The 25,700-nt window shown below is 37.5% G+C and overlaps 1 protein-coding gene across 5 annotated transcripts in view; it reads right to left on the reverse strand.

The window, feature by feature from the left end:
- Positions 1-25,700, reverse strand: part of IDE (insulin degrading enzyme) — a 127,265-nt gene that overhangs the window by 44,841 nt on the left and 56,724 nt on the right. For 4 of the 5 annotated variants that reach the window (XM_072739510.1, XM_072739511.1, XM_072739512.1 and 1 more), the window contains exons 5-11: positions 18,375-18,497; positions 12,738-12,850; positions 11,656-11,818; positions 10,527-10,619; positions 10,027-10,118; positions 8,269-8,349; positions 6,439-6,542 (exon numbers count right to left, since the gene is read on the reverse strand). In XM_072739510.1, the coding sequence (XP_072595611.1) occupies positions 6,439-6,542; positions 8,269-8,349; positions 10,027-10,118; positions 10,527-10,619; positions 11,656-11,818; positions 12,738-12,850; positions 18,375-18,497 (769 nt within the window). Of the gene's footprint in view, positions 1-6,438; positions 6,543-8,268; positions 8,350-10,026; positions 10,119-10,526; positions 10,620-11,655; positions 11,819-12,737; positions 12,851-15,165; positions 15,294-18,374; positions 18,498-25,700 lie in introns of those variants that run through there. The other variant, XM_072739514.1, reaches the window with a different exon arrangement.

The following is a 25,700-nucleotide window of genomic DNA, read 5'->3' on the forward strand; positions in this document are numbered from 1 at the left end:
CTTTGGTTAGAGCCCATCATTTTTAATGTGAAAAACTACATGTAGGACTCCTGTGGGTATGCTACTGGCTAAAATTTTTAAAGGAGTAGCTAGGGAAAAAAATGGGACAAAATCAGTTGAAAAATAGTCTTTTAAAAAGCAAAACAGGGATGCCTGGGTGGCTCAGTGGTTTGGAGCCTGCCTTCGGCCCAGGGCGTGATCCTGGAGTCCTGGGATTGAGTCCCACATCAGGCTCCCTGCATGGAGCCTGCTTTTCCCTCTGCCTATGTCTCTGCCTCTTTCTCTGTGTCTCTCATGAATAAATAGATAAATGAAAAAAATCTTAAAAAAAAAAAAAAGGGCAAAATAAAGTACTACTTCCCAGGAAGAGCTAAAGCCCAGGGTTAACAAAAATGGCTAAAAAAAGCCCCACCCTTGTTGGCTCATCCAGAGATCCAAAAAACCCAAAAACACACTTTCATTATTATTTGCTAAGTTTGTGCTCTATGGGTTTTTTTTTCCCCAGCCAGAGACTACCATCAAATATACCTAGTACATTGGTCTTCATGCTTCTAGAGGTGAAGGAAATGACTAAGAAACCCCTCTCTATCTTCTGGTTTGTTAAAAGTTCTCATTGATAAGAAGGTAGAGACAGCCCAGAAGAAAAGTCAGAAGGAAAAAAAAAGGTTCAGGGAGAGAAGGCAGAGATAAAATGATGTCAAAAGATACATAAAAAGGAGATTATGAGAAGACTAGCAAAAGCAGTTGTGTACCATAGCAAGACTCCTGTCCCTGTGCAGGATCATCAGAGACATTTCTGCCTCTGCTGCCTTGTAATTATCAAAGTTGGAATTACTGCCCTCCTTCAGCAGACTCAATTCTAGTCTGGGACCAATCCTATTTGAATCCTTTGGATAAAGAAGCTCTAGGCCAATAGCTTGGATGGCTTGCCTGAAGTCAGTCCTGTTACTGATCCCATTTTACCTTCATGTCTCAATTCAAATAACAAAGTCTATGTCTGCTACTTGTTCACCCATCCGATCAGAGGTTTGGTTCTAGCCTCTGTATGTCTGCCTCACAGCTGAAAGCCCAGTAATTACAATAAAAACCTCCCTCTACCGAATACCTATCCATTTTCCAATGTGTTCCTACCCCGTCAAGATCTTTGAACTTCAATGCCTGGCCCTTTGAACCACTACTTCTTGTTTATTCTAGACAAAATACTCTACCTGGCTAGCTGGACTTGGTTTTATTTGCCTGCATTAGGGTAGATATCATAAGCAATCTGACTAACCTGTTAGTATGACTGACTAATCTCTTAGCTGATGGTATTGCTGATCTGGCCTAGTTGCCTCTGACCACTACTAGTTCTAAAAAACATGGTAAATAGAATACATTCCATAGAAACACAGGGAGGAGTCATAGGGTCTAATGGATGGAAGAGTTCTGTTGTGTCCAGAAGAAGTGATCCATGTTGGCATTTCGAGAATTCCTTTTGAGGGATATATGTACAGTGTATATGGAACTCACATGGCCATGTGAAGGGCATGTAATGTTTGTAAAGGACATTCATTCAATACATGACAGAGCCTGCTAAGACTAAACGCTAGAAAGTGTTTCTGCTGGTTTCCTAAAAAATTAAAGAGCTGATTCTCAAGGAGACATCTGAAAATTCTTAGTAAGTAAAATAACCTGATAGGTGGTGTTATCATCTTCTCTCCCATGAGGTGTCTGATTTTGGAAAGTTTGTTAATAGATGGCTTTGGCCTCCCCGAACGACAATCCATGCATCAGAATAACATACAAGCAACTGATGAGGGGCAACCTGGGTGGCCCAGTGGCTTAGCACCGCCTTCAGCCCAGGGCGTGATCCTGGAGACCCAGGATTGAGTACCACATCAGGCTCCCAGCATGGAGCCTGCTTCTCCCTCTGCCTGTGTCTCTGCCTCTCTCTCTCTGCATGTCTCTCATGAATAAATAAATAAAATCTTAAAAAAAAAAAAAAAAAAAACAAGAACAAGCAACTGATGACAACTTATGAATGCCGAAGCATTCATCTGGCAGTGGACATAGCCCCTGAAACAAGAACATTTTAAACTCTATCCTAAGAGAGAAAGTGAAAAAGAGCAGGCAAAGCTTGCCAGATGCTTTGGCAGATGACTATATGACAGAGAAAGCAACAGATGCCAGAGGCTGCTCAGTAATGCTCAGGTTAAAAAGGGGAAGAAGAAGGTAGACTGTTCAGGCACAATCCTAAAGGATTTAAATAGCTGTGTGCCAAAGTAAAATGGATGGGTAACATCTGAAATGCTAAGGAAGTAAATATGAAATAAACACAGTTCCCTCAACCAACAAATACTGGCCTAACAAAGAGACACCTTTTATAGAACAAGAATTACTGTACCACTGAGGAATTTGAAACTGAAATATACAGTGAGAGATTATTTAAAAATAAATTATAAAAGGTAAGCAAGTGGAGTAACAGAAGAGCAGAGTATATACACCTCAAACCTACATAGACAACATCTACAAACCAGAGTGTGAAGACTGGAGTCAGGAAGAAAAGAGAGAAGAGAAAGCACAATATATCTAAGTATGCTACGGAGAGGTGTAATACATTTAACTGTAAAGAACTGAGAAACAGATACCATCACATTCTTAGATTATCTACTAGAAATCTAATTATGCTTAAAAATAGTCTTGGCAAGTTTTTTTTAAGTGTGTGTGTGAGTGTGTGTGTGTGTGTGTGTGTGTGTGAATGCTATTCTTTAATTCTATCCACAAAGAATTGGCTGCTGATGTGGTACTAATGTGGTCTTTAGAAATACAAGAGAAAATGAAACTTGTAACAGTGAGACAGAAATAGTGGGCTAGAATGAATGCCCACCACTGACTTCAAGTCAGCACTTAGAAATGTTCAGAGGAAAAGAACAGCTGTTGAAGCTGGACAGGACCCATTCAGAAACAAGAAGTACCTGACTACAGACATTAAAAGGCAACATGGTATGCCTTTTATGATGTGAATTCTCATGAGACTTTTGCCAGTAATCTCTGAGAGAGCAAAGGTGGAAAGGGTTCACAGGTAATTGTGATGAATTCAAAGAGAATTAATAGAGAGGGTACAGATCTGGCCATCTGGTCAATACTGTGACTCACTTTCTTTGAGATCTTGACAAAATCAGTTAAGATCTAAATTAGGCAAGTCTCTGGGCTTCAGTTTCATTACTTTTCAATAAGTAAGGATTCTAACTAGATGAACTTGATCCTTTCACTAGTAGAATTCTATAATATCATGGTATCAAATCATCTTTTCAAAAGATATATCCCAAAGAAGAAAGAAGGGACAAAAAAAGACTCAAAGCCAAACTTAAGGAATTGTGGCAGGAAGGCCACAGTGCTGAAGAAACTGAGGTTCATCAAAAATGCAAACAAGAAAACAAAAAACAAACAAAAAACACTCCACTATTTAAAAGGGTCTCTTAAAGAAAGACGGAATCAAGAAAGGTGAGGCTAAAGGCTTAGAGAATTCAACCAACTTTTATTGAGCCTTTGATAGTGTGACTCTGAGAAAAAAACACAGTTCTTACCTGGAAGGAACTTATAGTCCAACAGGACCACAAGACCTAAAGCAAAATGTGATACACTGGTCTCAGGTTTGCAGATGACAGAACTACTAACCTCTTATGTACACTGTCTTTAGAAAACATATAGGTTTTTAAACTGCAAAGGTTGGCCAAACAACAGAAAAAAAGCAGGTTGAAACCCAGTGAGCCAGCCAAGTGACTCAAATGAATTCACATCTCCAATGCAGATCATTCACATTCTCTGATGCTTATTAGGCAACTAACAAATCCTAGTAGGATCACTGCCCACCACCTTTTAGAAATACTGGAGGATAGGAGAAGAGGCAGAAGATGGAGATGGACAAATGCTCTAATTTTTAGAAAAGGAAAAGAGTGGAGTCTAAAAAAAAAAAAAAAGCATAAGCCAGTGGTTTAGGCACTGATCTCTCACAAACTTCTAGTCAACCATCAGACTACCCAACATTTAGACAAAAACACAGTTATCCTAGGAACTGCATGGATTCAGCACGGACTCCTCCCAGACAGAGATTTATGTATGACTTAAGAAGGGCCAAGACTCTGTAGCCATATTTGTAGGTTTAATATGGCAAAATGGAAACCCCACTGCATGGTACAACATAGATGAAGCTTAAAGACATTAGGCTAAGTGAAATAAAGACACATATGATTCTACTGCTACTAGGTATATAAGTAGTCAAATTCATGGGAATAAAAAGTAGAATGGTGGTTACCAAGACATGGTAGGAGGGAGGAGAGAGGATACTGTTTAATGGGCAGTTTCCGTTTTACAAGGTAAAAAAGTTCTGGAGATCTGCTTTACAACAATATGAATATATTTAACAATATGAATATACTACTGAATTGTACACTTAGAAATGGCTAAGTTGTAAATTTTACGTTTTTTACCACAACAAAAAAGACATCCTCTGAACACATATGTGTGGGCCTACTCTGGGCTTTATATTACATTCCAATGATTTCTTTTTGATCCCCAAGTTAACGCACAATGTCATAATTAATGTAGCTTTATACTTAGTCTTCAATCCCATAGCTTGAGTCCTCCAACTTTTGTTTTTACATTGAAGAGTGTTACAGCTGGGCACGTGGGTGGTTCAGACAGTTAAGCATCCAACTCTTTGTTTCGGCACAGTTAATGATCTCAGGGTCCTGGGACTGAACCCTGCAGGGGTCTCTGCATTCAGTGCAGAGTCTGCTTGAGAGCGTCTCTCCCCCTCACCCGGCCCCTGCCTCCCTGCCTTCCCCCACACTTGTTCTTGCTCTAAAATAAATTTTTTTTTTTTTAAAGCATGTCACAGCTAATCTAGGTCCTCTGAATATGCCTGTAGGTATTCTGGAATCAGTTTACCAATTTCTAAAAGGAAAAAGACTACTAGGATTTTGATTGTGATTACACAGAGCCTATGAATCAGATTGGAGAGACTAGCCAGTCTCCCAAGAACAAGGTCTTTAATTTCTTTTGGCACTGTTTTGTAGTTTTGTATGTTGAGGTCTTGCTTATCTTTGGTTAAATTCATTCCTAATTATTTTACATTTGTGTTGCGATGGTAAACATTTTTAATTCTGAAAGAATTACAAATTTATAGGAAATTACAAAAATAATACAGGGAGGTCCTGTGTACTTTTCACCCAGTTCCCTCAGTGGTTACATATTACACAATTATAGTGAAATATCCAAACTAGGAAATTGGTATTGATAGAATGTATGCGTAGACTTAGTTCTATGTCATTTTATCGTATTCATCACACTGTGTAACTACCAATACTTCTTTTAATTTTCCCATTGTTTTTTGCTAGTACATGGGAAAGTGCAAACAATGGTAACTAGGAAAAAGATTTTGATGGAATAGTTCTGTCAGAAGGATTTTTATTCTTCAAAAACTTCTGCCAGATTGATTTTATTCATAAAATGACCACTCCAAAAGAATATATTTACTCAATCTCCAAGTTCAGAATTTTGGAAATACGTGCTTGACAGAGGAGAAAAATAAAAAATGCAAAATATGTGCCCCTTAAATACATTCCTCGTATTATTTCACTTTGGAAAATATGGATGAAATTCAATTTTGAGGCAGAAATATCATGGGATAGTTCATAAACCCTTTAGGGCTAAACCTCTTCTAACAAGAATATCTCTTGCTACTCTAAGAGCTTCTCCAACTTTTGATCTCCTGGTTAATCACTGGTTAGTGAGAAGGATTCTAAGACTGTAATCTTTACTTCTACTAAAGAAAAAAGAGGGTATCCTCATTTGTTTATGAAGCCAGATATATAAACTAATACTTTGGGTATTTGAATTAGGATGAAGCCAGGTTAGGATGATCTATTATTGTATTTTATTCATGATAATGAAATTATGATTTTTTAAAAAGGTTTATCTATTTATTTTAGAGAGTGAGCGAGAGGGAGAGAGACAGAGAAAGAGAATCCATAAGCAGACTCCCTTCTGAGCATGAAGCCCAATGCAGGGCTCAAACCTAGACCTAGGACCCTGACCGTGAGATCATGACATGAGCTGAATCAGCAGTTGGATGCTCAACTGAGCTACTTAGGCATTATTTTGTTTTTTTAAAAATGTCTTCATGTTTTAGAGATACTGCCTCAAAATCATCTGGAATGGAGGGAGGATGAGTGAAGAGGGGTGGTTAAAGATAACAAAGGCTGGTCAGGTACTGATTTGTTGACATCTGCTATTGCTTCATTATACTATTCTTTCTACTTTAGTCATGCTCGATAACAAGTTTTTTTTTTTTTCGATAACAAGTTTAAAAGCATTTTATTCACAATTCCAAATTTTCAGCTTCTAATCATTATTGAAAATTTAGTATATAGCAGTAAAATCTGTAGAGTGACTTACCGGACATTTTCTGGTCTGAGTTTATCGAGAACCATCTCTATTAAGTCAGGTCTAAATTCTTCCAGCAAATACTCAGCTGTGAGCACTTCTTCTAGGGGATAATACTTATTAAAAGGAAAATAAATAGATAAATAAAATGTGCAAAGCTACTATAAAGTCTAACTTATTAAAGCAAACATATCTCTAACACATTAAATTCATTATTTTACACTCCTACATCCTCCTTCAATTAAATTTTACTCCACTGGGAAAATTTCTTTTCTCTTTCTTAACACACTTGAATCAGTTTCCTGTTACGGATGATTGTGCAGTTAATTCCCAAATACATTTATGTTACAGAGAGCAAAATCTTTTTTTTTTTCAGGAAAAAATGCAGTATTTTTTACTAAAAACTGAATACTTGCTAGTGAAGAAAATTTGACAGTGAAATGCTGAACCTATAGGATTCGTGATATAAAGTACACACACTTTTATAAACAGAATTTCTTATCAAATTTATATGCATAAAATCAGAAAAGCATTTAGAAAGTTGTTGGGTGGGGGTAATGGCTTACACTTTTGGCTAATAAAGAAAAGTAATATAGAAGATGCTTTTTATCAGTAAGAGCAACTCCCAATATACTGAGACAGACTGATTCATTCATTCAACAAATATTTAACAAACATCTACTCTGTGCCAGGCAAGAGAGATGATGTCCCTGCTCCCTAAGGAGCTTATATTCTTTTGGGGGGGACATACAAAAATAAGTTTAATAATAACAATATTTCATTTGGGGATTGAGACTCAAGGCTGAACTAAAACATAAAACAACAACGAATACAGAAGTCAGGAGACAGAGTAACCAGACCAGTATGGTCAACATAGAGTGTTATATTAGTGTCAAGTGCACAAATAGAGTGATTCAACAATTCTATATATTACTCAGTGCTCATTAAGGTTAGTGCACTCTTAATCTCCTTCACTTATTTTACCCAAGGAGCTTATATTCCAATTGGGAAGGAGGCAGAAAATAAATAGTGTCATTATATTGATAAGTGCTATGAATAAAAAGGGGGCAGGGCATGACTGGAAGGTCAGGGAAGGTCTCTGTGAGGAAGAGACACCTAAATGGAAACCCAACTGATAAGAACCCAGCCATGCAAAGACAAGAGAGAAGAGTGTTCCAGGTAGAGAAAACAGCAAATGTAAAAGGTCCCAAAAGGGAACAATAAACTTAATGCTTGAAGATTAAGCAGCCAGGCAGCCAGTATAGCTGGAGGGGAATGAGAATGGGAGAGATGGGCTGGGGCCAGATCACTTTGTGGGCCAATATGACATTCTGGATTTTATTCCAACTTTGATAGGAAACTGCTGAAGAATTTGACACAGAAGAGAAACAGTCTGATTTTGGTTTTGAAAAGATTACTGAGGCTGGAAAAATAAAATATAGTGTGAGACAAGAGGGGAAAAAAGAGGTATCAAGTAAGAGATTATAATGGTAGTCAAGGCAAGATATAATGGTAGCTCAACTAGGGTGGTAGCAACAGAAACGGAGAAAAGCAGATAATCTATATAGCTTTCACATAATTAGCAACTGACACATTACAGAGTTGAAAAATATTAAAATCCAAGAAGCAAAATACCTCTGTAATGAAAAATGATAATTTTTAGGATGGTGAAAATTAAGATTTTTAAGCACGGTTTGATATCAAAGTTTGCCTAGTTGCTACAAAGTCTGAAGTTTTATACTACAGCTTTAATTTTTATCATTAATGTAGTACTGAAGGTAATATATGCAGGATCATGAGAATACTCTACACACCACTGTATATGTAAAATAGTAAACTTACATGCAATATTCCTGCAATCTTAGAGGTATAGCCCCGTGGCCTCTCTTTATCTTTAAACCTAAATGCAACAGCATTCAAGTCCTAAAATGGAAAATTAATCCAATTACACATAAATCGACTACTATTTAAAATTTTTTTTTTAAAGAAAAGATTCTTTCTTTAGTGTTTAGTTTGCACTATAGGCTTCCTACTTCCTATTTAACTTTATCACAGTTTCTGAAAAATCGTCTATGCTTATTTAGAAATGTACAGAACATGAAAATAACCAAAGCAGAACATGATTTCTTTAGCCTAAATTAATGAAACTATTAGTCAAAGAACTAGGAAAACTATAGAGGAACCCTGCAAGATCAACAGTTACAAAGATGATCATTTTGTTGATTCATTCGGAGAAGTGCACCCAGATTGGAAGTTACTGTCCTAGCAGAGGGGATTCCTTTAAACTTTGACCGAAGTAAAAAGGATTTCTCTCATCCTAATTTATGTTTCAGAATCTCGATAATACATTTAAAAGAAGGCTTTAAAATTTTGGAAGGGGTGCCTGGGTGGCACAGTGAGTTTAGTGTCTGACTCTTGGTTTCGGCTCAGGTCATGATCTCAGAGTTACGGGATCGAGTCCTGTGTCGCTTAAAACTCTATCTCTCTCTCTCCCTCCCTCTACTCCTCTCCTCTGCACACTCTCCCTCAAATATATAAATCTTTAAAAATAAAATAATAATAAAAAAATTCTGAAAGACAGAGAACTTTTGTTTGACTGAAAAATAAATAAATAGGGCAGCCCAGGTGGCTCAGTGGATAAGTGCCGCCTTCAGCCTGGGGCCTGATCCTGGGTCCCACATCGGGCTCCCTGCATGGGGCCTGCTTCTCCCTCTGCCTGTGTCTCTGCCTCTCTCTCTCTCTCTCTCTCTTATGAATGAATAAATACATACATACATACATACATACATACATACATGCAGGCAAGCCAGGCTTTCCCATACAAACAATAATAAAATCACTTTTAAGAACACAGTCATAGGGCAGCCTGGGTCGCTCAGCAGTTTAGCGCCGCCTTCAGCCCAGAGTGTGATCCTGGAGACCCGGGACGAGTCCCATGACAGGCTCCCTGCATAGAGCCTGCTTCTCCCTCTGCCTGTGTCTCTGCCTTTCTCTCTGTGTCTCTCATGAATAAATAAAATCTTTAAAATTGGGATGCCTGGGTGGCTCAGTGGTTGAGCATCTGCCTTCAGCTCAGGGCATGATCCTGTGGTCCCAGGATCGAGTCCCACATCAGGCTCCCTGCATGGAGCCTGCTTCTCCCTCTGCCTCTGTCTCTCTCTCTCTCTGTGTCTCTCATCAATAAATAAAATCTTTAAAAAAATCTTTAAAATAAAGTTCACTATAGGTTTTTGTCAGCAGATCTGAAAATAACAGGTTCATGAAGCTTCATGGAAACAGTAAGGTAAGCCCTGATATACACAAGCTCAAGAAACTGTTGGCTTCTTTCCATCTGAGGGATAGAAAAGCAATTCCTTTTTCCTTCTGAAAAAAAGGCTACTTGATGCGTTAGTCTTTACTTGAGACCCAGGTAGCCAATCAGAGCAGTACAACTAAGTTTTAACTAAACTACTATGCACTGAGAGATTTTAGAGTTTAAATAACAACAACAAAAACCTCCAAAACTTTAAAGGTTTCACTGGGCCTTAAATTTAAATTAATTCATATGTATAGGTTTTCTGAAAATTTTCCTCAAGAAAAATTTTGGTGAAACAAAATTACCTTGCACTCTTGGAAAACCCATTCTTGTGGTCCTTCTGCACGTAACTTCTGAATGTATTGAAACATGTGCAAAATTATATCTTCAACGTGTACTGGAAAAAAGGGGCACACTTCAAAACCATTTAGTCCTTGAATCTTTCAAAGCAGTGAGCTCACCCCTAAGGTAAAGTCAGGTAAGTACAAATGGAGTCTTTACTTCCCTGAAACTGGTTTTAGGGTCCCACACATGGCCCTCCAGCCTCTGGGACAAGTAACAGAAGGAACTTTGGGATAGTCAATGAGCCAGTGAAAAGCCAAGTACAACATAATAACAAATTTTTAAGGAGGAAAAATCATCCATAAGACGAAGGCCAAGTTGCACGTGAAAAATATGATGGATGAATTGTATAAGTTAAAGGTTTTATGGCTTTATAATATAAAACAGATCCATGGCATTAAGACATTTTAATAAATGTATCATAAGGCAATTTTCATTCAAAACCAAAAAGGTCCATACTTACATAATCCTTCCTCAGTCAAGTCCACATTAATGATAAAAAACATAAAACCTCGGGCTCCTTCCTTCTGTCCACCAACAAGAGTATTTACCCAGCCTATAACATTCAAAGGAAATCAAAACAGGATTTTATGTGTGGCTTAAGATTTATTTATTTATTTATTCAGAGAAAGAGAGAGAGAGGCAGAGACACAGGCAGAGGGAGAAGCAGGCTCCATGCAGGGAGCCCAACGCGGGACTCGATCCCGGGTCTCCAGGATCACACCCCGGGCTGCAGTGCTAAACCGCTGCGCCACCGGGGTTGCCCGTGTGGTTTCTTTTAACACAAGAATGTTCTTTTCAATTCATGCTGTATGTTCCCAAGATATCAGAATGAACCACTTGCAGAAAAAGAGCAAAAAAGTCAGTTCAGAAAAACCATTTCAGACACTTAGAAGACTGAAGTGGTTTTGTTTTGTTTTGTTTTGGGTTGGACGGTTTCCTCAAGACTCTTCCAATCAGTTCCCAAGGGAAGAGTAGAGTACTGTGCTTAAGTGTTATATAAAAGCAGAGCCTGAGTTGAGAGGGGCCTTGGAAATCATCTACTGACTAGATGCTACTATACCCTCTGGTCTGATGGATAAGAGCAGGCAAATAAATAATGTGTACTGTCATTTCACAGAGATGGTAAAGAATATCCAATATGACCTTTTACTTTTTAAACCTCTCTGTTACTTAAAACACATAGCACAGGGGTGCCTGGGTGGTTTAGTGGTTGAGTATCTGCCGTTGGCTCAGGGTGTGATCTCAGAGTCTCTGGGATCAAGTCCCACATCGGGCTCTTCGCAGGGAGCCTGCTCCTCCCTCTGCCTGTGTCTCTTCCTCTCTCTCTCTGTCTCTCATATGAATAAATAAATAAAAATCTAAAAAAAAATGTAGCACAGTATCTTTTGAAAAATCTAAACTTCACTGCAGAATACTGAAGGGTAAAACAAATTATGGGGGAAAAAAAAACCCCAAAGCAAAAAACAAAAGGACACTAACAACCAGCACCCTCACTCTCCCGTAAACCCAAAACAGTCTCATCTAAAAATGTTCCTTCATGAAAAAATATTTAAGAGAAAACAAGAGCCAGAGTAAAAGGAAAGACTTACCCTTTGATTTAAGTTCTGATAACAGACTTCCAGGACCTTCATGACCAATTAGATGACCAAGATAATGGCCAGGATTTGATTTGTAGTATTTCTGAAGGTCAGGTATGGGAAATGTCACATAAAGATTCCTAATATCCTTAATGGGTACTATTTTGTAAAGTTGCTGGAAAAAAAAAAATCAAAAGATTAGCTGCTGTATCAACTCCTACCTACTGAATAATATAAACTATGAAGAATACAGATTTTCATGAAGAATCCCAAATTCAAAAGAAAATTAGGGATCCCTGGGTGGCGCAGCAGTTTGGCTCCTGCCTTTGGCCCAGGGCGCGATCCTGGAGACCCAGGATCGAGTCCCACGTCGGGCTCCCGGTGCATGGAGCTTGCTTCTCCCTCTGCCTGTGTCTCTGCCTCTCTCTCTCTCTCTGTGTGACTATCATAAATAAATAAAAATTAAAAAAAAAAAAAAAAAGAAAATTAAGTGCCAGAGAAAACTGTACTGACCACAAAGAATAACTGGCTCTTTCTAAGTGGAATTTCATTACAGTCGCAGTATAGCCCATGTCTGATCCCCTAGACCATGCAGCTCAATATACTTGCCTTCTGGCACTGGAGAACAGCTTCTGCAGTTTATCAAGACTATAACTACCAAAACTACTTTTATTTTTTTATTTTTTTCCAAAACTACTTTTAGGATGCAAAGATCAGATATATATTGTTATCTTTTTGGTGATACATATCCCTAATAAACATGAAACTGATTTGATTACCCAAACAAGTATTAAAAACTATATAAATAAAACTTTGAAAATTTTTCATCTACTCTAGTAAACTAGACATATATTATGTCCAAAAATTAAAAAAGAAAAAATATTAGAAATACATGCACTTACTTTTTTTTTTTTTTTAAAGATTTTATTTATTTATTCATGAGAATACACAGGAGAGAGAGAAGCAGAGACACAGGCAGAGAGGCTCCATGCAGGGAGCCTGATATGGGACTCGATCCCAGGTCTCCAGGATCACACCCTGGGCTGAAGGCGGCGCTAAACTGCTGAGCCACCGGGGCTGCCCCATGCACTTACTTTAAGATGTTCTTCTTGGAAAGGGTGTTCAGGAAATTCTGGCAATGGGACATTTTTGTTCTCAACTTCAGAAAATAGCTTTACCACCAGATTAGTTAAGTCGTCTAAGGATTCTGTAAGAAAACAGACAATGAAAACAATCTTAACATGAAAGTATTTAAAACCTCAGTTTCCTCTATATACATATAAAATCACTACATTGCATACCTTAAACTTATGCAATATTACATATCAATTTTATTTCAACAAAGCTGGAGAAAAATTGTATCTCAATAAAGCTGAACAAAATGTTAGGATCTCATGAAAAATCTTAGGACTATTAAAATAGAAAATCTACAATTCTTTAAAACTGCATCTGATAAAGTTGAAGCACTCCATTCAATCCTGCCAGTGCCTATATAATTTCTAAAAGCTAAGCAATATTGATAATTATATCTGACACATTCCTAGTTCTTTACAATTTAAAAAACTGTTTCACAAATGTTATCTTACAATAAATTTAAAACACGTAAAGTAGAAAAATCGGCTGCATTTGGAAAACTATTTGATCAATTGCCAACAGGCACATACTAAAGCATCAGCTGGTAGATTATACTTACTTTATAAATAGACACAATCTAAGCCCATTGTTAAAAGTCAAATGTTAGAGTCTGTGAGTGATTTTGAGGGGGAAAAGTAAATAAAATGGTGAAAAGAGTCTTGGGTAGGGAGACTAGAGGACTTGGATCCTAATCCTGGCTTCACCAACCTTATCAACTGACTACTTGGAAAACCTGGTTAACCACTTCTGGTTCTGTAAAATGAGAACACTGGGTAAGATGATCACAGGTCTCTTCCAAGGTCTAACATTGTATGATTCTGTATGAAAATATGCCAAACTCATTCAAAGACTTGTAATTGTTGGTAGAACTAAATGGCCACTTAAGTTATTCTGTGTTATCACCTACCTATATTTTTTAAAGTTATACTTGAAAAACTTATAAAGCTGTATGTATAGTATGTTTACTGCAGCGCTGTTTATAACAAAAACTGGAAATGACCTAAACATCTATGAGCATGTGAATATTATGAAATGTCTACACATTAGAATTTTATGCAGTCATTAATAATGGAGAGATCTCTATGTGCTGATACAAAAAATATCTCAAAGCTCTATTAAATGAAAACTGCAGGCAATCTCAGTTAATTTTTTAACAGGCATACCTATATATATGAATAAAATTCCAGTTTTGGAAGTGTAACAAGAAATTACTTAAGGTGAGATTTCTGAGGAGAAGGCATTGTCATCACAGAGGAAAAAAAAACTTGATTTACACTTCATACCTTTCTATGTAGAATACACTTTTTTCCATGTACACCTATTTCTATCATTCAAAAAATGAAAAAAGGAAAAAGGTTCCTCCCCACCCCCCCCAAAGTAATCTGTCTTTCCAATTTGGGGCTCAAACTCATGAACTCTGAGATCAAGTGTGGCATGCTCTACTAAGCCAGCCAGGTATCCAAAAGGTTATCTTTTTATAAACAAGGTAACACCTCACCTTGATTCTGTCTCTCCAAGAACAGGTTATTTATAAATGGTATAAACACTGATCAGGGATCCCTGGGTGGCGCAGCGGTTTGGCGCCTGCCTTTGGCCCAGGGCGCGATCCTGGAGACCCGGGATCGAATCCCACATCGGGCTCCCGGTGCATGGAGCCTGCTTCTCCCTCTGCCTATGTCTCTGCCTCTCTCTCTCTCTGTGACTATCATAAATTAAAAAAAAAAAAAAAAAAAAAAACACTGATCAATTGTTACCATCAGGAAGCATTTGGATCAAATAAGAAATTTCTCTTAATATTCTAGGACCCATTTGGAACTTTTTCATGAACTCTCCAGAGAGTATTTAATCACTATTTGAGATTTGCATTTATATAGTATGAAATTCTCTAGTAGAGACTACTAGGCCTATGAATATGGCATTTGCACTTTACTTATAAAATGTACATATTTTTACTTCAATTTTTTTGACATGTATGCAGGACCTCAAAATGTCCAGAGCCAAATACAAGGCAGACGAGTAGCTGCTTATTATATGACAAGTAAACTCAGGAATGGAGTGGGTATATTTGGAGCAAGAGATGGCAGAAATATCTTCATGCACAGATGGAACATGTGACTTGAAACAAGGGCAGTAAACAAAGACTTATCAACCTGAGGTGCTGGCAACAGCAGGGTCCTTTAGAGCAAGGTTCTACCAGGTGTGCCTTTCAAGTATTTCTACCTTAAGAGCTTAAGTTAACAATGTAGCTTTTTAAGGTAAAGCAGCTATACTATGCTGCAGTCTGTCTTCTCCACTACACAGCGAGTTACTGGAGTTCAGGGAAAGGAGTCCCTTTCATCGTTACATCACGAGGACTTGGCAATCCCAGGGTCTGTACTTGATAGTTACCTATTTGCCAAGTTTCCAGGTAATTAGTGCTGCCACAACTAGAGGGATGGTCCCGTGGGAGAACAGAGAAAAACTTTTTTGTCCCTTTGTGACAGAGATCCTTCCACATGGTTACTCTTTTCTCTCCCCTCATCCTAGAAGAAGGAGCGGATTTTCTATTAACCCTCTGAGAGATCCTGTTTCCTCCTCATAACTCCTGTAACAAGGACACCTCTTCCAGGCCCCTTACCAATTCCACTCTTAGCACACTAAGTTCACAGTCAGTCACACTAGGAGAGTGACATGTATATAATCAGAGAACTGAAACATCTTTTAGACACTTATTCTGTCACTTCCACTAAACAGAACACAGAACGCAGGCCTCCTACCTGATTCATCTGTTGTCATCATTAGTTGCCCAATAAGTGCTTATGGAAATCAAGGTTTTTTTTGTCTCAATACAACATAGACAAAAATATTCCCAGGACTAGGCTCTAAATACCAAGTGATATTTAACACTCTAGAACTAGCTACCATTAGCAAGCACACAGAATTACAGATATACTTTTTATTTTGTTGGCATCACTCTTTGGATCAATTTTATATCCTGGTTCTTCTTACCAACTTAAAATATATATAGTTGCTTATTTTCTGCTTACAAACTAAAATTTGTCAAAAGTAGAAAACCAACAACAAATGTAAAAAGAAGGAAACAAAAGTCATCATAATCTCATGATTATGGGATGCTAAAAGTAGGTACCCTTTATGGAGCATTTGCTACATGCCAGGCACTATGCTGAACACTTCTGCATTATCTTGATTAAATCTCATAAAAGTTATGAGATAGCACACCTCCATTTAAAAAATGTAAAAACGGGATCCCTGGGTGGCGCAGCGGTTTAGCGCCTGCCTTTGGCCCAGGGTGCGATCCTGGAGATCCAGGATCGAATCCCACATCGGGCTCCCGGTGCATGGAGCCTGCTTCTCCTTCTGCCTATGTCTCTGCCTCTCTCTCTCCCTGTGTGCCTATCATAAATAAATTAAAATTTTAAAAATATAAATAAATAAATAAATAAATAAATAAATAAATAAATAAATAAAAATAAATAAATAAATAAATAAATAAATAAATAAATAAATAAAAAATGTAAAAACTAAAGTTCAGGGATCTGAAGTAACTTTATTAGCTCGAGGCCACACAGCTAAGTAAGTGGTATATCTGTAATTCAAACCCAAGCTGTTAGGGTCTAGAGCATGAGTTCTTAACTACTTTTATCACATTAGATTTCTAGTACGTGTTTTTCTATTTTGTTGTATGTCTATACCATATACCATGTATGTATATTATAATTTTTTATAAATCCCTAAATGGGATCATATAGTACATAGTTTTTTTACAGTGCTTGTGTTTCTATTGGACATATTAAGAATATTTTCCCGTATTATTAAAATGCTGCCATTAAAATTGATTCATTCAGTATATATTTACCATGTGTATATGATGTGTCAAGAACTAACTCAGACACTCAGGACAAAGCAGTGAACAAAACAGCTTCTATTCTCAAGTAAATTACTTTCTAGTACGGTGAACAATAATAAATATTTAATATTTCAGGTGGTGATAAATGTTGTAAAGAAAAATAAAGCAGATAGGAGAACAGAAAGTGGGAGAAGAGATGCAATTTTCTATAAGATGCCCTATTACATAGTTATAGCATCATTATTTAACCTATCTTCTATTAATGATCAGACCATTTCTAACTTTTCACTAATAAGTATGATACTGACAGAAACATCTTAGTGCATCACCTTTTTGAATAAATCTGGTTATTTCCTTAGATTGCATTTCTTGAAGTAAAAACATACTTTTTAAGGGTGATGTACGTTGCTAACCTGTTCTCCAGAAAGTCTAGAGCAACTGCATAAATTGTTTATACCGCCACCAATACAAAAGTGCACTATTCCTTTGAGTATTACTTAAAAACAATAACAAAATTATGGTAATTTAACAAGTGGCAGCACTATACTGTATCCAGTTAATTTGCATTTAAAAAGTCAAGCCCTTATATAGAAGCAGCCCAAGCATCCATTGAAAGATGAATGGATAAAGATGATGTGGTACGTGGTATGCATACACAATGGATTATTACTTAGCCATAAAAACGAACGAAATCCTGCCATTTGCAACACACAGATTGGACTAGAGAGTATAATGCTGAGTGAAATAAGTCAGAGAAAGACAATTACTATATGATATCACTCATATGTGGAATTTAAGAAAGAAAACAAAGGGGGAGAAAAAAGGAGAGAGACAAACCAAGAAACAAACTCTTTAAAAAAAAAAAAAAAAAAGATTTTATTTATTTATCCATGAAAGAGAGAGAGAGAGAGAGGCAGAGACACAGGCAGAGGGAGAGGCAGGCTCCATGCAGGGAGCCCGACATGGGACTCAATCCCAGGTCTCCAGACCACGCCCTGGACTGAAGGCGGCGCTAAACCGCTGAGCCACCCAGGCTGCCCAAGAAACAGACTCTTAATGGCAGAAAACAAACTGATGGTAACCAGAGGGCAAGTTGGAGGGACAGGTGAAGTAGGCAATTGGCATTAAGGGGTACACTTGTCACGATGAGCACTGGGTGATGTATGGAATTGTTGAATCACTATATTCCAGAAACTAATACAACACTGTAAATTAACCAATTGGAATTAAAAACTTTAGAAAAATAAGACTAAAAAATAGGAAGATAGAAAAATAAGACTAAAAAATAGGAGAAAGAGTCAATTTGCTGTTTATATTCCAAATCATTTTTCCAGTGTATCATCATCTGCCTTCCCCCCCCCCCCCCCCATCATTTGCTGTTTAATCTTATTCCTAGTTTTCTGAATTGTTTTAAGGTCAAATTTGATCATCTTTCCTTTTATATCTCCTTTCTTTGCTTTTATAGGTTTATTATACCTACTAGTAATTTATATTTTTCTCAGGTCTCCATTTTAAATCATCTATACTCCTTTTTAAAACACAGAGTTAAAAAAAAAAGAAGAAAAAAAAAAAAGAACACAGGGTTAAAAACAAAATTCCCCCCTTCATATATTCTCCAACAAGGAGATCATTTTCAAAAGCCTCTGAGCATATAAAAGGCCGTATCTTCTATCCTTCTTACAATATTTTGAAAGAGCCAAATGGAAAACTTAGATTATCTAATTCTATGAAAAATCTTAAGGATTCTTACCTCGACCTAACACACAGATAGCCATTAAGTTGGATGAATAATAAGTAGAGTGGAATTTCAGTAGCTCTTGCCTGACATCAATGCCTTCTTGGTTTGGTCGAGTCTCTAAAGTGTATTTGTTACCTAAAAAGGAAGAAAAACATTTCTTAGCAAAACATAAATATGCAGACTTTAAAGTTATGGAATTATTACTGACATTGTTATAAAGTAAACTTAAAAACCAGAGTTCAAGCTAACACACATAATGATTAGTTAATATGTCTGAATGTATGTGGAATCAACAGGAGAGAAGAGTACAAATTAATAACATTTTAAACTACAGAGGATTTTCCCTCAGGAACCTAAAGGGCTTTATGAAAATTATACACCTTAAAATCCCTCTGAGATAGAGGTATGATGAGCACTTATAGGACAAAATGAAATCTACGTGGCCTCCATTCACACTTACTTTAAGTTTCAATTCCCTATGTGCTCCATAATTAATTGAAGAAAGTCACGGAGGGATCTTTTCGGAAGTTGCCAAGTTATTTGTGGAAAGAACTGTACTATTCTTGGCTGAAACATTAAATTTGTGATGTGAATAAATTCTCATGGATTTGATCTAGACTGGTAAAAATAGGATATGATGCTAATTTTATAAGTCTCAAGCAATGTGTAATATATATATATATATATACACATACATACATATATATATGTATACATATGTACCACTGAGAGCTCTTATGAAATCTAATAACTAACTCAATTAGGGCAAACTATGGTCACAATCTCTAAGTACTACCTTTCTAATAAAAATCCTGTAGTTTAGGGAATTCAGAGATAGAATTCTAATGATTGGTGTCTCCCTAAAAATGGCATTTTGACTAGAAAGATCCTAAAATCTTGCATAGAAACTTTTATTGTTGTTCCTGTTTACTCTACTAAGTGGTTGCTATCTTTCATCTGCAGAGATGAAACTATGACAGAACACATTCTTTATATATTCTTTCCTTGGGTCATTATAATGGCTGTACTGAACTGGCATTGGAATCCCCTCATTAAATTGGGTACCTAGAGAGAACCACCAGATGGCGTTCTTAGATCCAGTCTTTAGCCTTGTAGAGCTGCGTAATACTGAGCCAAGATTTCATGCCTGAATGCTTGAAACAACAGATGTAGCGTGTGCAAGCAACAGCCTAGCAAGTGCCCATTAACTTTAGTCACAAAGTGATCAAATGTACTCAATATTCACTAGCAGTAGCCTGCTAGTCAAGTTTTCAGGTTCTTTTTTTTTTTTTTTTTTTAAGATTTTATTTATTTATTCATGAGAGACACAGAGAGAGAGAGGCAGAGACACAGGCAGAGGGAGAAGCAGGCTCCATGCAGGGAGCCCGATGTGGGACTTGATTCCAGGTCTCCAGGATCATGCCCTGGGCCGAAGGCAGGTGCCAAACTGCTGAGCCACCCAGGCGTCCCAAGTTTCAGATTCTTAAATAATTCTCTCAGTTTCTCACAAAAGATGCAGCTCAATTCCAGATTTGCTCTACTTGAGGTCCTGAGACATCCTCCAACTCAATTGGAGAGATTCAGGTGCTCTTAAAAATATCCAGAAGAGGGGGCACCTGGGTGGCTCAGTCAGTTAAATATCTGCCTTTGGCTCAGGTCGTGGTCTCAGTGTTCTGGGATTGAGCCCCACATTTGGCTTCTTGCCCTGGGGAGTGGGGAGTCTGCTTCTCCCTCTTTCTCCCTCTGCCCACCCTCCCACTTGTGCTTGCTTTCTTGTTCTCTCTCTCAAATAAATAAAATCTTAAAAAAAAAAAAATATCCAGAAGAAAAAGCAACCTTGCTGGGTAATGATTTCAAGTCCTTTCATATTAAGGTAAACTCTTCCTTTTCTAATTGAAAATTCTAAAAGCCTCAATTCCAGAGGTACGAGTCTTTATAGTTTCCTTAGTTATTTACACTGCCAAGCTCAGATTCCTACAATATGTGAACTAAGAATGACATAGCAGGGTACTCAAGTTTGGAGAAATTAAGTTTTATTTCAACAATCAATGTGATAGTGTGAGATCAAAACCAGAATTTTAGTCTAAATGTGACCTGATTTGCCTACCCACAATCACGTCAATGTTCTAGGTTTAAAAAAAGCTTAAACTTCATATCAAAGGTTATGAAGACTTAGATCATGGCCTCCAACTAAACTTAAAAGTTCCTTCAGGTTGGCCAGCTCTAGAACATTCTGCTTTAATTTTCATGCTCCTGGGATGCCTGGGTGGCTCAGTGGTTGAGCATCTGCCTTTGGCTCAGGTGTGATCCTAGAGTCCCTGGATCAAGTCCCACATCAGGCTCCCTGCACAGATCCTGCTTCTCCTTCCTCTGCCTATGTCTCTGCCTCTCTCTCCGCCCCCCCCCTCTCCGTGTGTGTCTTGTGAATAATTTTTTTTAAAAAATGTAATTTTCATGCTCCTGAATATCTTACCATTTTATCCTTTCTTTTTTTTTTTTTTTTCCGATTTTATTTATTTGAGAGAGTTATGTGCAAGCAAGAGAGTACAAGTGGGGGAGCAGCAGAGGGAGAGAGAGAGAAGCAGACTCCCCACTGAGCAGCGAGCCCAGACATGGGGCTGGATCTCAGAACCCTGAGATCACGACCTGAGCTGAAAGCAGCCGCTTTACCAACTGAGCCTCCTACCCCTGGTTTCACCGCAAGTCATGATCTCAGGGTTGTGGCTCTGTGCTTAATGAGGAGTCTGCTTCTCTCCCTTTCCCTCTCTGTGCCCACAAAAGCACGTGAGTATGTACATGCTCTTTTTAAAAGAAATAAATCTTAATTTAAAAATAAAAATAGAGATAAAGTAGGAACATACCCCAAACACACTAAAACACAGATCATGGCAAAACACTATGCTATATTAAAATGACCCAAAGAACTACGACAGAATACTAGACTAGCAAAGAGAATGAATAAACCACTGTTCATATGCAGCAGTATAAATAAAGTTCACAACATTAAGGTAGTGTGAAAGAAGCCAAACACAAGAATATACACTTCTTCATTTCATTTATATAAAGCATAAAAACAGGCAAAATTAATCTGGGTTATTAGAAGTCAGATAGAGGTCACCCTTAGGGGATGGACAGTGACTACAAAGGGGCACAAGCAGGACTAGTGAGTGCAGATAATGCTGCTTCTTCACTGGCTGCTGGCTCCATGATGTGCTTAGCACATCATGAAAACTTATGAAAACTTTTGAAAACTTTTGAAAACTTTTGAAAACTCAGTGATTGATACAATAATACCAGAACATTTATTTAATTGATTATTCAAATAGCAAAAATAAAAACAATTTATCAGAACCACACACATTTTTCTGCATCTTTACTCTACTTTGCAACAAAAAGTTAAAAAGAAAAAAGAGCCAAAGAAGCCATTGTCAACAACAATGTAGCTCACCTGAGGTCCTCAATCGAATGATACCAGATCTCTGGCCAAACTGCTAAACAGACACTCAGTCACATTTGCTCTGAAAAGTGGCTTTTAGCTATAAATAGATACCATTCTATGAATCTACATTTTCAACTCTTGGCTGCCTAGATGTTTTCACTTTTTTTTTTTTTAGATTTTGTTTATTTATTCCTGAGAGACACAGAGAGAGAGGCAGAGACAGAGGCAGAGGGAGTAGCAAGGCTCCATGCAGGGAGCCCGATGTGGGACTCGATCCCAGGACTCCAGGATCATGCCTTGAGCGAAAGGTAGGCGCTAAACTGCTGAGCCACCCAGGGATCCCTGTTTTCATTCTTTCTAATATGTGATGACAGAAGGAAATTATAGTCCATTTGGGAACACCAGTTCTATATCCTCTGAGGTACCTGAATTAGAAAAGGAAAGTCAGTTCTCCACTATGACTGACTCTCTTGGGATCAGGATAGTCAGCTCTCAATCCATCGACAGAAACATGGATACTAGGTATGATGAGCCAACCAAAAAAAAAATTTTAATAACTTTTTGAAATAATAAATCAATACATATACAAAACATTTTCTTTGGCAACTGGCAGACGAAGAAGTCAAAGATTCAAAGGATAAGAAAGAACTGACCAGCATACATCATTACTGGCTTGAAGATAGGGAGGACCATGGAGCAAGGAATGCAGGTAACATTTAGGAGCTCGAAGCAGCCCCTGGCTGACAGCCAGCACAGAAAGGGTGATCTCAGTCTTATGGCTAAAAGGAACTGAATTTTGCCAATGGTTAAGAATGACCTTGGAAGATGTTTTTCCCCAAGCCTTCAGATGGGAACTTTATATAGTCAATATCTTGGTTTCAGCCTTGTGACACCATGAGTAGAGAATTCCAGGCCATGCCAGACTTTGGACTTATAAAACTAGGAGCTAATAAATGGGTGCTGTTTTATAAATATTTTTTAAAAATATTTTTTATCTATTTACTGAGAGACAGTAACAGAAAGCACAAAGGAAGAGTGAGAAGCAGGTCCTCCTGCTCAGCAGGGAGCCGGACCTGGGACTTGATTCCAGAACCCTGGGATCATGGTCTGGGCCAAAGGCAGACGCTTAACTCACTGAGCCACCCAGGCATCCCTATAATAATACTTTTAAAAACCCAAAAAACAAATGGGCCAAAGAGTCAGGCTTGCCATTAAGTTTATTCATCCTTTTATAACAAATCCTTGTATAACTCCTTTAAAAGAGTTTACTAAAAACAGGAAGGCTAGCTGATGGAATTTCTTAAGAGATCGTTAGATGAGGAAATGAAGGGAAAAGTAGAACATAACGCACAGAACTCTGTAATTTGTCCCTAAATCAACTAGACTCTGTTCACAGAGGAATAGACACTGGCTTAGGTGTTCACAGAACTCTCATCTAATCCAGTTTCAGCCATCTTCTGGCTGCATAACCTTGAACAAGTTACTTTACTTCTCTTAGGCTCTATCTCGATTCTGACATTGGTAGGAATGCATCAGATTAGAAAAAAAATCCATGTAATAAAGCTTAAGAGTAATATTTAACATTCAGTAAGTAGCAAAAATATGGAAGTCCGATGATACCAAATGCTGTTTAGAGATGCAGAGAAGTGAGAACTCAGCCACTGCAAGAGAAAATATAAACTGAATCAACTGCCAAAGCAACAATTTGGCAATATCTACTGAATATGAAGATGTGCATGAATATTCTACTTCACAGTAATTCCACTGCTGGATACACGTACCCTAAAGAACTCTGTGCATAAGGACATATGCACAAGAATGCTCATAGAAGCACTATTCCTTTAACAGGAAAACAGGTAAACAGTGATATATTCAATGAAATTTTCAAATAGCAGCAATAAAAATTTTAAAACTTCCCTGAGGTACATTCACCAATATGGGTAACTCTTACAAATATCATGGTGAATGAAAAAATACAAATGGCAGAGATTACTCACAATAAAATGCCATCTTTGTAAAACTAAAAACTATAAAACATATTGCTTAAAGGGAAATACATGACTAGTGATATTTAAAAAAAAAAAAACAACATGGTGGGACACCTGGTTGGCTCAGCAGTTGAGCATTTGCCTTTGGCTCAGGGCGTGATCCCAGAGTCCCAGGGTCGAGTCCCACGTCGGGCTTCCTGCATGAAGCCTGCTTCTCCCTCTGCCTGTGTCCCTGCCTCTCTCTGTGTCTCTCATGAATAAATAAATAAAATCTTAAAAAAACAAAACAAAACCATGAGACTTGACAGTCATCAAACTTAAGACAGTGGTTACTTCCCAGAAGCGGGAGGAAAATGCAACTGGAGAAGAGTATATCAAATGCTCAAACTGTACTTATGATGCTCTGTGACTTTAGTATACACAGAGAATGATCTGGCAAATACTTCTAAACCTATCTTTTATGACATAATAAATCTGTAAAAATGTTATAGTAGTCAACATAACCCTTGATGTATAACAAAATAAACACACAATAAACAGCAGATACTGTTGTTACGATGTGAATTGTATCTATGAAGGACTCCTGGCTTCTGAGAAGATCACAGAAACTAATGGCATTATAGTAGAAAAGAAAGCTCAGCAAATGGTCTAGATGACTTTCCTCAACCTAACAATCCATGCATGGAGAAAAATGGGAATATGGCTGGTATAATAACAAATACCAACCAGTCTAGTCTCTAGATACATACTGTCTAATTTAGCACTAACTCAGCTAGGTCACTCATATCAAACTGAAATACTGCTACCAAAACCCTGAATCCTATCTTTCTGGCTCTGTTACCATTACAGTGAGCTCCAGCAGGGGACTGAATGGACACCAGGGCAGCTTACTGAGACACTTCCACTCTGGACCCACTAGAGAGAGCACTGGCTTGGCAGATGGGAGATTGAGGATTTCTGGTCCTGACTCCATCATATATCAATTAAGCAACCTTAGAAAAGTCTCTCATTATCTCTAAGGGGTCATTTATTTGATCTGCAAAATAAGGACTATATGGATATATGCCCAGTTGTTAAGAGCTAGGGCTCAATCCCTGACTTCTCTGGCTCCTGGCTGCGAGATACAGACAAGTTTCTTAACCTCACTAGGCCCCAGTTTCCTTATTTGTAACTAAGAATAAGAAGAGACCCAACCTCAAGGATTGTTAGTATGATTAAATGAATAGTCTGTGTAAAGGCTTAGCACAGCACCTGTCAGACAATAATTACTTAATATTAACCTGGGTTGTTGTGAAGCTGATGTAAAGTGATAATGAAGATGAAAAAGGTTTTGTAAATTATAAAGCTCAGTAAATACTATCTTATATTTTCATTGTAACTACTTTAAATTCTATTAAAAAAAAGAAAAGCTTACAAACTCAGTACTAATATATACAAAAATTGAATTCATTTTCCTGGAAAATTCTGAAGCCAGGAATTTCTTATACTGCAGAAAAGACTGAGTTTGAAGTTATAGAAATCTGTTTTAGAATCTAAAGCTGTCTGCAACCATATGTCTGATAAGATTCTCAAGGAAAGGTCAACTTGATAGTTATAACCATAAAAATCTTAAATGTTGTCTGAAAACGCAAGATTCTGAAAGTTTTGTTAATATATCTATAGGTAGTTACTTGGAATTACAGTTAACCCTTGAATAACGCAGGTTTCAACTTCACAGATCCACTCATATGCAGATTTTCAATAAATACAGTACATGTATAAATACAATAAATACTGTAAATGTACTTACTCTTGTGACTTTAACATTTTTCTTTTCTGTAGCTTACTTTCTCATAAGAATACAGTAAACAATACATATAACATACAAAATATGTGTAAACTGATAGCTCATGTTATTGGTAAGGCTTCTGG

Source organism: Vulpes vulpes, chromosome 15, assembly GCF_048418805.1.
Source record: "Vulpes vulpes isolate BD-2025 chromosome 15, VulVul3, whole genome shotgun sequence".
Lineage (NCBI taxonomy): Eukaryota > Metazoa > Chordata > Mammalia > Carnivora > Canidae > Vulpes > Vulpes vulpes.